The sequence below is a fragment of the Coregonus lavaretus genome (genome assembly GCF_964263955.1).
Source record: "Coregonus lavaretus genome assembly, chromosome: 5".
NCBI lineage: Eukaryota > Metazoa > Chordata > Actinopteri > Salmoniformes > Salmonidae > Coregonus > Coregonus lavaretus.
The window spans coordinates 68,972,334-68,985,560 of record NC_139992.1 but is presented as its reverse complement, the minus strand read 5'-3'; the positions used below and the strand labels follow the sequence as shown (position 1 = coordinate 68,985,560).

Here is a 13,227-nt window from a genome sequence, read left to right as displayed (position 1 = left end):
AGAATCAACAGGAAAAGAAAGACTAAGGGAAGCAAAAACTCTGAGAACTAGCTACATATTGAGAGAGGGGGATAAGATATTGTATTTTGGAGGAAGAGTGATCAGTTCTCCTGTAGTAAGAGTGAACCAAGGTCTCATCTCCTGTAAAATAAGGTAACATTCATGTAATATCAACTGGATAGTTGCGTAAGAAGAACAACCTAGTTATAGGCCTACGATATAGCGAGATGGTTTATGATACATTTGAGGTACAATAATCTGACTATGATTATATAGTTAAATATGACGCACACATACGTTGTCACAGTTTTTGTGTTGTAACACATTATTTCCATGTTTTTTGTTGACAGATATTTATCCATCTACGTGGTTGATATTATGTTATTATTTTCTATGGTTTGAATTTCATGAGGTCTCATTTTCTTTCTCTCTGATAGAAGAGTGCTGAAGTTCCACAGTTACTTCTTGTGTCCTTGTGTCTTCCTCTAACAGCTAAAGTCTACCCCCACTGGGTATGTGGCTTATACTATGTCACTTTGGTGTCTTTCAGTGACAGACACAGAGCATTCCTTCCACCTATAGCTTTTTTCACAGTGGGTCCAACATCAGAGGCTTTTTACAGTTTAGAGTCCTTCTCTTTTATAGTCCCACTGGGGAGAGGTGATGGTGACGCACACTGGACAGGACCTTGTGCCCACACTCATCACGTAAAGGTAGGCATCATTACTCCTTTGGTGGCGCTACCAGGATGATGATGTTGCATGGCTGTGATTGGAAGAGGACAATAAAATTTAAGAGCTGAAGGAGTGATAAAAAAATAAGATGGTGCAATTACATTTATTGTAAGTTTAAACAATGAACGTTTTCTGCATTCGCATTTGGACACTGACCTCATAAAAACGTTAGGTACAAGTTAATTATTATTATATTTTTTTAGGTAGGTATTAAAGGCCTGGAGGAGAGGTGTATGGTCTCAGTGCGGCCCTCGTCACCGTGGATACAGGAGGGAGGAGAGCCGGAGGAGTCTTAGAAGAACGCAGCACGACAGGACAGACTTCTTCTCTCCATTCTCCCCCGCACTCCGGAATTCTTCTGTTGGGTTCCTTTTGAGATTTTTTTTACACCCCCTGTCACCGTTCTCCACTATGAACACACCCATGACAACGGCTGCCGTGGTGTTGACCACCTGCCACCCCAACGCCACGATATGCTCGGGCACGTCGTGCCTGGTGCCCTCCAGCAACTACAACGAGATCCTGAGCCTAGTTCTCAGCATCGTGCTGACAGTCATGCTGGCCATGGTCATGTTCGCCATGGGCTGCACTGTGGAGGTCACAAAACTGTGGGGACACATCAAGAGGCCTTGGGGAATCTTCATCGGCTTCTTGTGCCAGTTCGGCATCATGCCCTTCACCGCCTTCGCCCTGTCACTGGCCTTCAACGTGCTGCCCGTGCAGGCTGTCGTCATCATCATCATGGGCTGCTGCCCCGGTGGCTCCAGCTCTAATATCATTGCCTACTGGCTGGACGGAGACATGGACCTCAGGTGAGACTGACTCGAAGCAGTTCTTCGGCTGTCCCCATAGGAGAACCCTTTTTGGTTCCAGGTAGAACCCTTTTTGGTTCCGTGTAGAACCCTCTGGAATGGAACCGAAAACTGTTCTACCTGGAACCGAAAAGGGTTCTTAAGAGTTCTCCTATGGGGACAGCTGGATAACCCTTTTAGGTTCTAGATAGCACCTTTTTTTCTAAGAGTGTACATGTTATTTGGTAGATGATTTAGCCTACTTTCAAGTTTTGCCTTTGGTACTACGTTTTAAGTGTGTTTCTAGTGTGATCCAGTGTACTAATGTTGTGTGTTTCCCCCTCTCTCTAGTATCAGCATGACAGCCTGCTCCTCTATCCTGGCCCTGGGGATGATGCCTCTGTGTCTGCTCATCTACACGTCTGTCTGGACCTCCGCTGACACCATCCAGATCCCCTACCAAAGCATAGGTAGCTACCAATACTAAAATAAACCATTCCATATACGGGCATATGCATTGATGTACCAACTAGATAATGTATTGGTGGGAATGCTTCTGTGCAGCATTCTTTAGATTCCATCTAGCAGCACAGGTATTAGAACATATAATTAGTATAGATTTCCACATATAGATTATATTTCTAGGTGTTAGAACACCATTAGAAATGCTAAAACATTCAGATCCTTATAGCAGCTTACTTACACTACATTACCAAAAGTATGTGGACACCTGCTTGTCGAACATCTCATTACAAAATCATGGGCATTAATATGGAGTTGGTCTCCCCTTTGCTGCTATAACAGCCTCCACTCTTCTGGGAAGGCTTTCCACTAGATGTTGGAACATTGCTGCGGGGACTTGCTTCCATTCAGCCACAAGAGCATTAGTGAGGTCGGGCGATTAGGTTTGGGCTCGCAGTCGGCGTTCTAATTCATCCCGGGGCTCTGTGCCGGCCAGTCAAGTTCTTCCACACTGATCTCGACAAACCATTTCTCATTGTCATGCTGAAACAGGAAAGGGCCTTCCCCAACCTGTTTCCAGATAGTTGGAAGCACAGAATCGTCTAGAATGTCATTGTATGCTGTAGCGTTAAGATTTCCCTTCACTGGAAGTAAGGGGCCTAGCCCGAACCATGAAAAACGGCCCCAGAACAATATTCCTCCTCCACCAAACTTTACAGTTGGCACTATGCATTGGGGCAGATAGCGTTCTCCTGCCAGAAGCATGATTCATCACTCCAGAGAGCGCGTTTCCACTGCTCCAGACTCCAATGGCGGTGAGCTTTACACCACTCCAGCCGACGCTTGGCATTGTGCATGGTGATCTTAGGCTTGTGTGTGGCTGCTCGGCCATGGAAACCCATTTCATGAAGCTCCCGACAAACAGTTCTTGTTCTGACGTTGCTTCCAGAGGCAGTTTGGAAGATCATGACAGATGTATATCTTTGTCTCCAGGTATAACCTTGGTGTCCCTCCTCATCCCCGTTGCCCTGGGAATCTACGTCAAAAACAAGTGGCCCAAAACTGCCAAATTGATCCTCAAGGTAAGATTAAACCCTCTCCCCTCGCACTGCATACAGCTGCGGTTGGTTACACACTACTACTACACTATACATGCGATTTAGTGGATTCAAATAAAGTATATAAAATGTGTGTTTGCAGGTGGGTTCCATAATGGGCTTCCTCCTCATCATCATAATTGCGGTGGTGGGTGGGGTGCTGTACCAGTCCTCCTGGACCATCTCTCCCTCTCTCTGGATCATCGGAGCCATCTACCCCTTCGTAGGCTTCACCCTGGGCTTCTTCATGGCCCGCTTTGTAGGACAGCCCTGGCACAGGTACTACTGCAATATTATATGATTTATGATGGTCCAGTCTTAATATTGTATCTAGTTGATAAAATCCAAGTTACCATTACAATACAAGGTGTTGAAGACACCTACCTGAATTACACTTGACTAACCTGAATGAGTACATCATTCCCTTCTGGAAATGCCTTAACATTCAAGTTAATGCAAAAACTACAGTACCAGATGTGCAATGTACTCCAAAGATGCTACAATGAAAACCATCCAGTGCATTTTAACTTAACCTTGTTCATTTAACAGAGCAGCAGGTTCTTACAAGTACACCAGTAAAGCGGAGCCCTTCGACGCTCCATGGAACCTACTGTAGTTAACAAGCTCGTCGTTGTTGTGTTTAGGTGTCGTACCATCGCCTTGGAGACAGGCTTCCAGAACTCACAGTTGTGCAGCACTATCGTCCAGCTGTCGTTCTCCACTGAAGAACTGGAGGTCATGTTCGCCTTCCCACTCATCTACAGCATCTTCCAACTGGTGGTGGCTGTCATGTCTGTCGGAGGTGGGTCAGCTTATACCAATATTGAGGAGCTAATATCACTATTGATATGCTATCAAATGTTTTGTAGTCGACTTATAGATGTATAGTAGGCCTATGGCCTGGTATTTCTACCATTTGTTATCAATATTCACACCATTTGTCATTCTAGCTAATGATTGGTTGCCTGGGTGCCAGTCTGATCATTAACTTCTCTCAGACTAACCATCAGTTAAATGCCAAACTATATTATTGATGCTTTTCGGTGCTCATTCAGATCGAAAGATGTGGCTGTAAAGGCACACAGTAGGTGTAACATGAGTGGTTCTCCCTCCTACAGCTTACCAGATGTATAAGAGGAAGTGTGGAGGGGGTTCGTCTGAGTTAGACGGCGAGGGAGCAGAGTGGGACGCTGAGGCACCTCCTTCCAAGGACAAGCAGGAGTACGTCCTGGAGAATGGAGGCTTTGAGTGCGACGAAAATGGCAACAACGGAGAAAAGGGCAAGATCACCCAGATGTGAGCACAGACAGGCCGCGGGACTCTTGGACAGTTAGCAGCACGCAGCGACCTGGACGCAATACTGTACCTACATGCTTCCCACTCAATCACACCATAAACACACACTGACCTCTACAGGCTGAAAGTGTGTATTACAGGTCCTGCCATTACTCTTAACATTGGAGAGGTTTCTGTGAAGCTTTACTTCATTTAAAAAAACATAAACTTCAGGGGTAGGAAGCCATCTTAGATCCTGAATGAAGTCTGAGTTCTCCTGTACCTCACTTTTTTACAACAGTGTATACATGCAGAGACCTCATGGAGGCCAGCAAGGTTGCAGTGGTAGTGACTGAGGTGAACTGTGTTGAGTGGTGAGGGTTTCATAGAGGAAACTGTTCACCATGAAAAGGTTTCTGTCTAGTCACTCCTGTCAGAACTACAATCACTTTTGAATATACCTATTTATATTGCAAACCAGTCAACCTAAACTAATTTATTAGTCCATGTTGTAGGACTCATCTGACACAGACACACACCAGCATTAACACATTCTATTTAATTTTACATAGACCCCTCCAGGATACTTTAAACATGCCTCATATTATTTTATCATTTGTATGTTAAAGCAAAAAAATGCCATAAAGAATACAATACAAGTCCCCCTGACTAATACAAGTGTTGTACTTTGACATTGAGTTTTGTATTGATTGAACATTCATTTAGTTTTAAATTAATAGACAGTAGATATTAACCATGTTTATGAATGTACTGTAAGTCTGTATCCATTGGTGTAATTAATGTTTGGTGCATATTGAAATATTTACATAGATGAATAGCCTAGATACTGACTATACCAAACATCAAGAACACCTTCCTAATATTGAGTTGCACCCCATTTTGTCTTCAGAACAGCTTCAATTCGTCATAGCATGGACTCTACAAGGTGTCGAAAGAATTCCAAAGGGATGCTGGCCCATGTTGACTCCAATGCTTCCCACAGTTGTGTCAAGTGTGCTGGATGTCCTTTGGGTGGTGGACCATTCTTGATACACACAGGATACTGTTGAGTGTGAAAAACCCAGCAGCGTTGCAGTTCTTGACACAAACCAGTGCGCCTGGCACTTACTACCATACCCCGTTCAAAGGCACTTAAATATTTTGTCTTGCCCATTCACACTCTGAATGGCACACATACAAAATCCATGTCTCAATTGTCTCGAGGCTTAAAAATCCTTCTTCAACCTGTCTCCTCCCCTTCATCTACACTGATTTGAAGTGGATTTAACAAGTGACATTAAAAAGGGATCCTAGCTTTCACCTGGATTCACCTGGTCAGTCTGTCATAGTGGTTTGTATACTTTGTGTGTGTGTATATGTATATATATATATATATATGTGTGTATGTATGTGTGTGTGTATATGTATGTGTATATATATATATATATATATATATATATATATATATATATATGAAGAACTCTCCACATTGTACTGTACCTTTAGTTTTAGTAGTTGTCTTTGTTTTTACGCAGAGGCTAGTTACTAGTGTGTTGTCTTAAAGAAGGTACCTACCCACCTCCTGATCTTTTGATATGTATATGTACCAGAAATTTAAATAAAGGTGAACATTTTAAGTGGTCTATCAAGAGTTTTACTAAAATATATATTTCATGACAAACTGCAGATCCTTTAGTGAGACTTATCTTCTGACATCTATCACATCCAAACATGCTTCATGTGAATGGTCTTCTTTTTTTTTTTTAAGGTGATACAAATATACAGAATTTATATTTTCTAAGAGGAACTGAAAGAGAGAGATGTCAAGACAGGTAAAAAAAAAAAGAAAAGAAAAGTCTTCCAAAGCTGTTTAAGTTACCTTCCATGTGGTATCACACATGATACTGTCTCCACCCCTCCTTACCCATCCATACATCATGATCTGTCTACAGTGGGACGGTACTGAACAAATAGGGTGATGCTCCTCAGATGTACACAGACATCAACTGCAAGTCTGCGACGATCAGAGAACTTATTTCAGCCCTGCACTCATTTCTTAATTGAATGTGGGACATTTGTACTTTATTTACTAATGGAACCAAACTAACCATTTGATAATTACTTTGTAACCTTGAGTACCTTTCAACTGAAGGGTGAAAGGGAAGAATATCGGAACAACAAAAAGCTGTGCGCTGTTAGTTACCAAAGAAGGCATCTGACAAAAAATAAGACTACTGTTTGCAGCACTCCCAAGGGTGTTACTGTATCAAACCAACGTTTTACAGATTTCATCCGGAACCAAACTGTTCTGACAATCATCTGAATAGATTTTACTGTCATTGGGAGAGATGAAGACTGTGCTTTCCTGCCCTGCTCCTGTGGATTCAGAGTGTTAGTGGCTGGATCCATCCTAAATGCTACATTTTTGACAGTGATGAAGACTTGCCTGCCTGGAACTGTCTTCATGCAAAACAGTACACTGCTGCCTGTCAAGATGTCACAGCCATCGAGGAGGATCTAATTGGACTTCCCCCTAATATCAATACCCTCTGCATATCCATGAAATTTGGTAAAAATAGTTCCATGTCTCTGGGCTTTTTGTCTCAGTTTCAAGATCTGGAGTACCTGTACATTAGTGTCTGTCTCTCTCAAATATGTTCAACTGGGAATAGCCAGGGCCTTCCAAATCTGCAAAAGGTGTATTTGAATGGGCAAATGATCGCTGGGTGCTGTGATTGTCATTTTGGGCCTCACACATTCAGAGATCTAGTCAAGCTAAGTAATTTGACCATATTTGGTTATAGGCTATCCGCAATGGCACCAGATGTTTTCCATGGCATACCTAAGTTACAAAGTGTCTCCATTAGTGAACCCTGTGTAGATGATTTGTCAGAGATACTATGCAGAGTAATGAATATAAAGTCACTTACAGAGCTATATGTTGAGGCACCAGAGATACAATCGCTAAACCAATCAAACTGCTCTATCATAAACACCAATGAAAGCATGACCTCTGTTTTGAATAACCTAACAATCATTAAGTTATCATTGAGTTATCAAATAACACGTCTAGAAGAAGGTGCACTGTCTTGTCTCTAGAACCTGACAACTTTTGAACTAGGGCTCAGCCAGGAAATACTATTGCGCCTTCCCTTATCTGGCACTAAGAAAATACAGTCCTTGTCCTTGAGTTTATCTAGTAATTAAATAGATTTTGAGAATATCTGTAATATAGTGTTTTTGCTTTCAATCAAGGAAATCCGTTTGGAATATGCCACTATAAGCAGCTTCTCAATGTCCAGTGTTGAATCATGCATTAGGCTGGAATATATGTATTTAAGGGTAAATCCTACTTCACATTTTAAATGGAATTTTATTTCCAGTCTCAAAAACCTTAATAAATTAGAGATAAATGGCCAGACACAAAACAGACCCGATCTCTGCTCTTTCCAAAAACATCAAATTACATGGATAACACATCTCATTTTAAGGGGAAATAATCTAAAAATGCTTTTTGCAAAACAGTTCAGCTGTTTTGAGAACCTGCGGAATCTGGTTTTATCACTGAATTTAATTTCACACATTGAGGACTTTGCTTTCCAGGGATTGACCAATCTGGAGCTCTTAGACATTACAAAAAATAAGATGACACAGATGCATGCAAACATGTTTACTGGTTTACATAGTTTGACATTGTTAGACCTGAGGAACAATCCACTGATTCACACTATTGAGGCAATGTCTTTCACACACCTCATGTGTTTCTGGGGGACTTGAACTTTCCACCAACAGAACCTGGGATCAAGCTGAATCTGACACACGTATTTGGCGACATTCTGAGTCAGCTGACTCATCTGTACATTAGTTCAGGTATGAGGCCAATGCAGTTGATTATTGGCAGTAAAGTCACATCCAAACACAATCTGAGTCTCCAGATCAAAGGCCAGACGGTGTCATTTGAGGACTGTGACAGACCCTTCTTTGCGTCTGTAATTTATCTTAATGCTGAAGAATTCCTTTGTGGATCTGAATGTATGGGAAAGTACTTCCGATCTGTGGATACATTTGAGTACAGATCTAAGCTTTCAGCTAAAAGTGTTGATTTAACGTCTATTAATCAGCTGATTCACCTGAGAAAACTGACTAATACAGGTGGATCTTTCAAAACAGCGTACTGCCAACATTCTTTTTCACAACCTGACCAAACTGAACATTCTGAAACCTTCAAACTGCAGGATTGAGTTTAACTAAAGACTTTATATCTTTGAAAACATTGTCTTTGCGTATCGAGAACATTTATAATATATTCTACAGCTTTACTGAACCTCTCTCTAGCCTTAAGTATTTAATACTTGATACATTACATATGTTTTGCAGTTGTGACAATGCTTGGCTCTTTGCTTTGGAGGACTTGATATGCTTGTCAGACAATGGACTAGACATACCTAACTTTGTCAAGTACAGTGGGGGAAAAAAGTATTTAGTCAGCCACCAATTGTGCAAGTTCTCCCACTTAAAAAGATGAGAGAGGCCTGTAATTTTCATCATAGGTACACATCAACTATGACAGACAAATTGAGGAATAAAAATTCAGAAAATCACATTGTAGGATTTTTAATGAATTTATTTGCAAATTATGGTGGAAAATAAGTATTTGGTCACCTACAAACAAGCAATATTTCTGGCTCTCACAGACCTGTAACTTCTTCTTTAAGAGGCTCCTCTGTCCTCCACTCGTTACCTGTATTAATGGCACCTGTTTGAACTTGTTATCAGTATAAAAGACACCTGTCCACAACCTCAAACAGTCACACTCCAAACTCCACTATGGCCAAGACCAAAGAGCTGTCAAAGGACACCAGAAACAAAATTGTAGACCTGCACCAGGCTGGGAAGACTGAATCTGCAATAGGTAAGCAGCTTGGTTTGAAGAAATCAACTGTGGGAGCAATTATTAGGAAATGGAAGACATACAAGACCACTGATAATCTCCCTCGATCTGGGGCTCCACGCAAGATCTCACCCCGTGGGGTCAAAATGATCACAAGAACGTTGAGCAAAAATCCCAGAACCACACGGGGGGACCTAGTGAATGACCTGCAGAGAGCTGGGACCAAAGTAACAAAGCCTACCATCAGTAACACACTACGCCGCCAGGGACTCAAATCCTGCAGTGCCAGACGTGTCCCCCTGCTTAAGCCAGTACATGTCCAGGCCCGTCTGAAGTTTGCTAGAGTGCATTTGGATGATCCAGAAGAGGATTGGGAGAATGTCATATGGTCAGATGAAACCAAAATAGAACTTTTTGGTAAAAACTCAACTGAGTTGCATCCAAAGAACACCATACCTACTGTGAAGCATGGGGGTGGAAACATCATGCTTTGGGGCTGTTTTTCTGCAAAGGGACCAGGACGACTGATCCGTGTAAAGGAAAGAATGAATGGGGTCATGTATCGTGAGATTTTGAGTGAAAACCTCCTTCCATCAGCAAGGGCATTGAAGATGAAACGTGGCTGGGTCTTTCAGCATGACAATGATCCCAAACACACCGCCCGGGCAACGAAGGAGTGGCTTCGTAAGAAGCATTTCAAGGTCCTGTAGTGGCCTAGCCAGTCTCCAGATCTCAACCCCATAGAAAATCTTTGGAGGGAGTTGAAAGTCCGTGTTGCCCAGCGACAGCCCCAAAACATCACTGCTCTAGAGGAGATCTGCATGGAGGAATGGGCCAAAATACCAGCAACAGTGTGTGAAAACCTTGTGAAGACTTACAGAAAACGTTTGACCTGTGTCATTGCCAACAAAGGGTATATAACAAAGTATTGAGAAACTTTTCTTATTGACCAAATACTTATTTTCCACCATAATTTGCAAATAAATTCATAAAAAATCCTACAATGTGATTTTCTGGATTTTTTTTCATTTTGTCTGTCATAGTTGACGTGTACCTATGATGAAAATTACAGGCCTCTCTCATCTTTTTAAGTGGGAGAACTTGCACAATTGGTGGCTGACTAAATACTTTTTTCCCCCACTGTACACAGAAGCCAACTGCACAACAGAGGTGGGCTTTGTGCTCTTTGCTGCGACTACCCTGGCAGTCCTGTTCTTCATGCTGGTGTTGTTGGTCCATAACCTGGCCGGCCCCTACCTCCTCCCCCTCTACCGCATCGCCGTTGGCTAGTTGTCGGAGGCCATGCGATCCAACACCAGGGGGCGCTACCACTACGACACATTTGTCTCCTACAGCGGGAAGGACGAGCGCTGGGTGGTGGAGGAGCTGCTGCTGCACAACCTGGAGCAGAGGGGTCCCTCTTTCCTGCGCCTCTGTCTACACAGCAGACTTCCAGCTGGGGAAGGACATTGTGGAGAACATCACAGACAGCCTCTACCAGAGCCACCACACCCTCTGCCTGGTCAGTCGCCACTTCCGGCGCAGTAACTGGTGTTCCCTGGAGATGAAGCTGGCCACCTCCAGGCTGCAGGTGGAGCAAAGGGACAACCTCCTCCTGGTCTTCCTGGAGAAGATCCCCCCTCACTGGCTGTCTGCCCACCACAGGCTGGCTCGCCTGGTGAAGACCAGGACCTATCTGGACTGGAACCCCATTAGCACCAGGCATTCTGGGACAGACTGTGGGCTAAACTGAAACCTCGGACTGAAGCGTAAGATCAGAGGTTTATGTAGGACCTTGTGCTGATGCTGATACAGTGGCTTGCAAAATTATTCACCCCCCTTGGCATTTTCCTATTTTGTTGCATTACAACCTGGAACTAAAAATTGATTTTTGGGGGGTTTGTATCATTTGATTTACACAACATGCCTACCACTTTCAAGATGCAAAATATTTTTTATTGTGAAACAAACAAGAAAGAAGACCAAAAAAATGAAAACTTGAGCGTGCATAACCATTCACCCCCCCCCCCCCCCCAAAGTCTATACTTTGTAGAGCCACCTTTTGCAGCAATTACAGCTGCAAGTCTCTTGGGGTATGTCTCTATAAGCGTGGCACATCTAGTCACTGGGATTTTTGCCCATTCTTCAAGGCAAGACTGCTCCAACTCCTTCAAGTTGGATGGGTTCCGCTGGTGTACAGCAATCTTTAAGTAACACCACAGATTCTCAATTGGATTGAGGTCTGGCCCTTGACTAAGCCATTCCAAGACATTTAAATGTTTCCCCTTAAACCACTTGAGTGTTGCTTTAGCAGTATGCTTAGGGTCATTGTCCTGCTGGAAGGTGAACCTCCGTACCAGTCTCAAATCTCTGGAAGACTGAAACAGGTTTCCCTCAAGAATTTCCCTGTATTTAGCACCATCCATCATTCCTTCAATTCTGACCAGTTTCCCAGTCCCTGCCGATGAAAAACATCCCCACAGCATGATGCTGCCACCACCATGCTTCACTGTGGGTATGGTGTTCTCGAGGTGATGAGAGATGTTGGGTTTGTGCCAGACATAGCGTTTTCCTTGATGGCCAAAAAGTTCAATTTTAGTCTCATCTGACCAGAGTACCATCTTCCATATGTTTGGGGAGTCTCCCACATGCCTTTTGGCGAACACCAAACGTGTTTGCTTATTTTTTCTCTTTAAGCAATGGCTTTTTTCTGGCCACTCTTCCGTAAAGCCCAGCTCTGTGGAGTGTACGGCTTAAAGTGGTCCTATGGACAGATACTCCAATCTCCGCTGTAGAGCTCCTTCAGGGTTATCTTTGTTGCCTCTCTGATTAATGCCCTCCTTGCCTGGTCCGTGAGTTTTGGTGGGCGGCCCTCTCTTGGCAGGTTTGTTGTGATGCCATATTCTTTCAATTTTTTTAGAATGGATTTAAATGGTGCTCCGTGGGATGTTCAACGTTTCTGATAAAAAAAAATTATAACCCAACCCTGATCTATACTTCTCCACAACTTTGTCCCTGACCTGTTTGGAGAGCTTGGTCTTCATGGTGCCGCTTGCTTGGTGGTGCCCCTTGCTTAGTGGTGTTGCAGACTCTTAGAATTTTTTTTAACACGTTATTTTTTACATTTCACTTCACCAATTTGGACTATTTTGTGTATGTCCATTACATAAAATCCAAATAAATATCTATTTAAATTACATACATACGTATGCATCATTGTTGCTGAGAGGAACTTTGGATAAAAGTGTCTGCTAAATGGCATATTAGGAACTGAAAAAGGCTCTCTGAACTCTGCTGTGGTTTTTCTCCCTTTCTGTTTTACAGTATATCAGGGTGAGAACAACCTGTCCATCTGCTGTGAATGACAATACATTAATGACCAATTACAATGAACCAGTTCAACATACAGTGAGGGAAAAAAGTATTTGATCCCCTGCTGATTTTGTACGTTTGCCCACTGACAAAGAAATGATCAGTCTATAATTTTAATGGTAGGTTTATTTGAACAGTGAGAGACAGAATAACAACAAAAAAATCCAGAAAAATGCATTTCAAAAATGTTATAAATTGATTTGCATTTTAATGAGGGAAATAAGTATTTGACCCCCTCTCACTCAAAGATTTCTGGCTCTCAGGTGTCTTTTATACAGGTAACGAGCTGAGATTAGGAGCACACTCTTAAAGGGAGCGCTCCTAATCTCAGTTTGTTACCTGTATAAAAGACACCTGTCCACAGAAGCAATCAATCAAACAGATTCCAAACTCTCCACCATGGCCAAGACCAAAGAGCTCGCCAAGGATGTCAGGGACAAGATTGTAGACCTACACAAGGCTGGAATGGGCTACAAGACCACCGCCAAGCAGCTTGGTGAGAAGGTGACAACAGTTGGTGAGATTATTCGCAAAATGGAAGAAACACAAAAGAACTGTCAATCTCCCTCGGCCTGGGGCTCCATGCAAGACCTCACCCCTTGGAG

The 13,227-nt window shown here is 42.8% G+C and overlaps 1 protein-coding gene and 1 pseudogene across 2 annotated transcripts; both read left to right on the top strand.

Moving 5' to 3' along the window:
- Nucleotides 1-424: 424 nt before the first annotated feature.
- On the top strand, nucleotides 425-5,671 carry slc10a2 (solute carrier family 10 member 2). The gene is made up of 7 exons (XM_084161720.1): nucleotides 425-713; nucleotides 938-1,546; nucleotides 1,877-1,995; nucleotides 2,981-3,069; nucleotides 3,188-3,363; nucleotides 3,729-3,886; nucleotides 4,203-5,671. Exons 2-7 carry the CDS (start codon nucleotides 1,146-1,148, stop codon nucleotides 4,382-4,384), a joined length of 1,125 nt encoding a protein of 374 aa, XP_084017846.1. The 5' UTR covers nucleotides 425-713; nucleotides 938-1,145; the 3' UTR covers nucleotides 4,385-5,671.
- A 2,195-nt stretch (nucleotides 5,672-7,866) lies between these two features.
- Nucleotides 7,867-11,023, top strand: LOC311129329 (toll-like receptor 12; annotated as a pseudogene). The gene is made up of 2 exons: nucleotides 7,867-8,822; nucleotides 10,401-11,023. The product of its transcript is annotated as a toll-like receptor 12 (transcript).
- The last annotated feature ends 2,204 nt before the right edge of the window (nucleotides 11,024-13,227 follow it).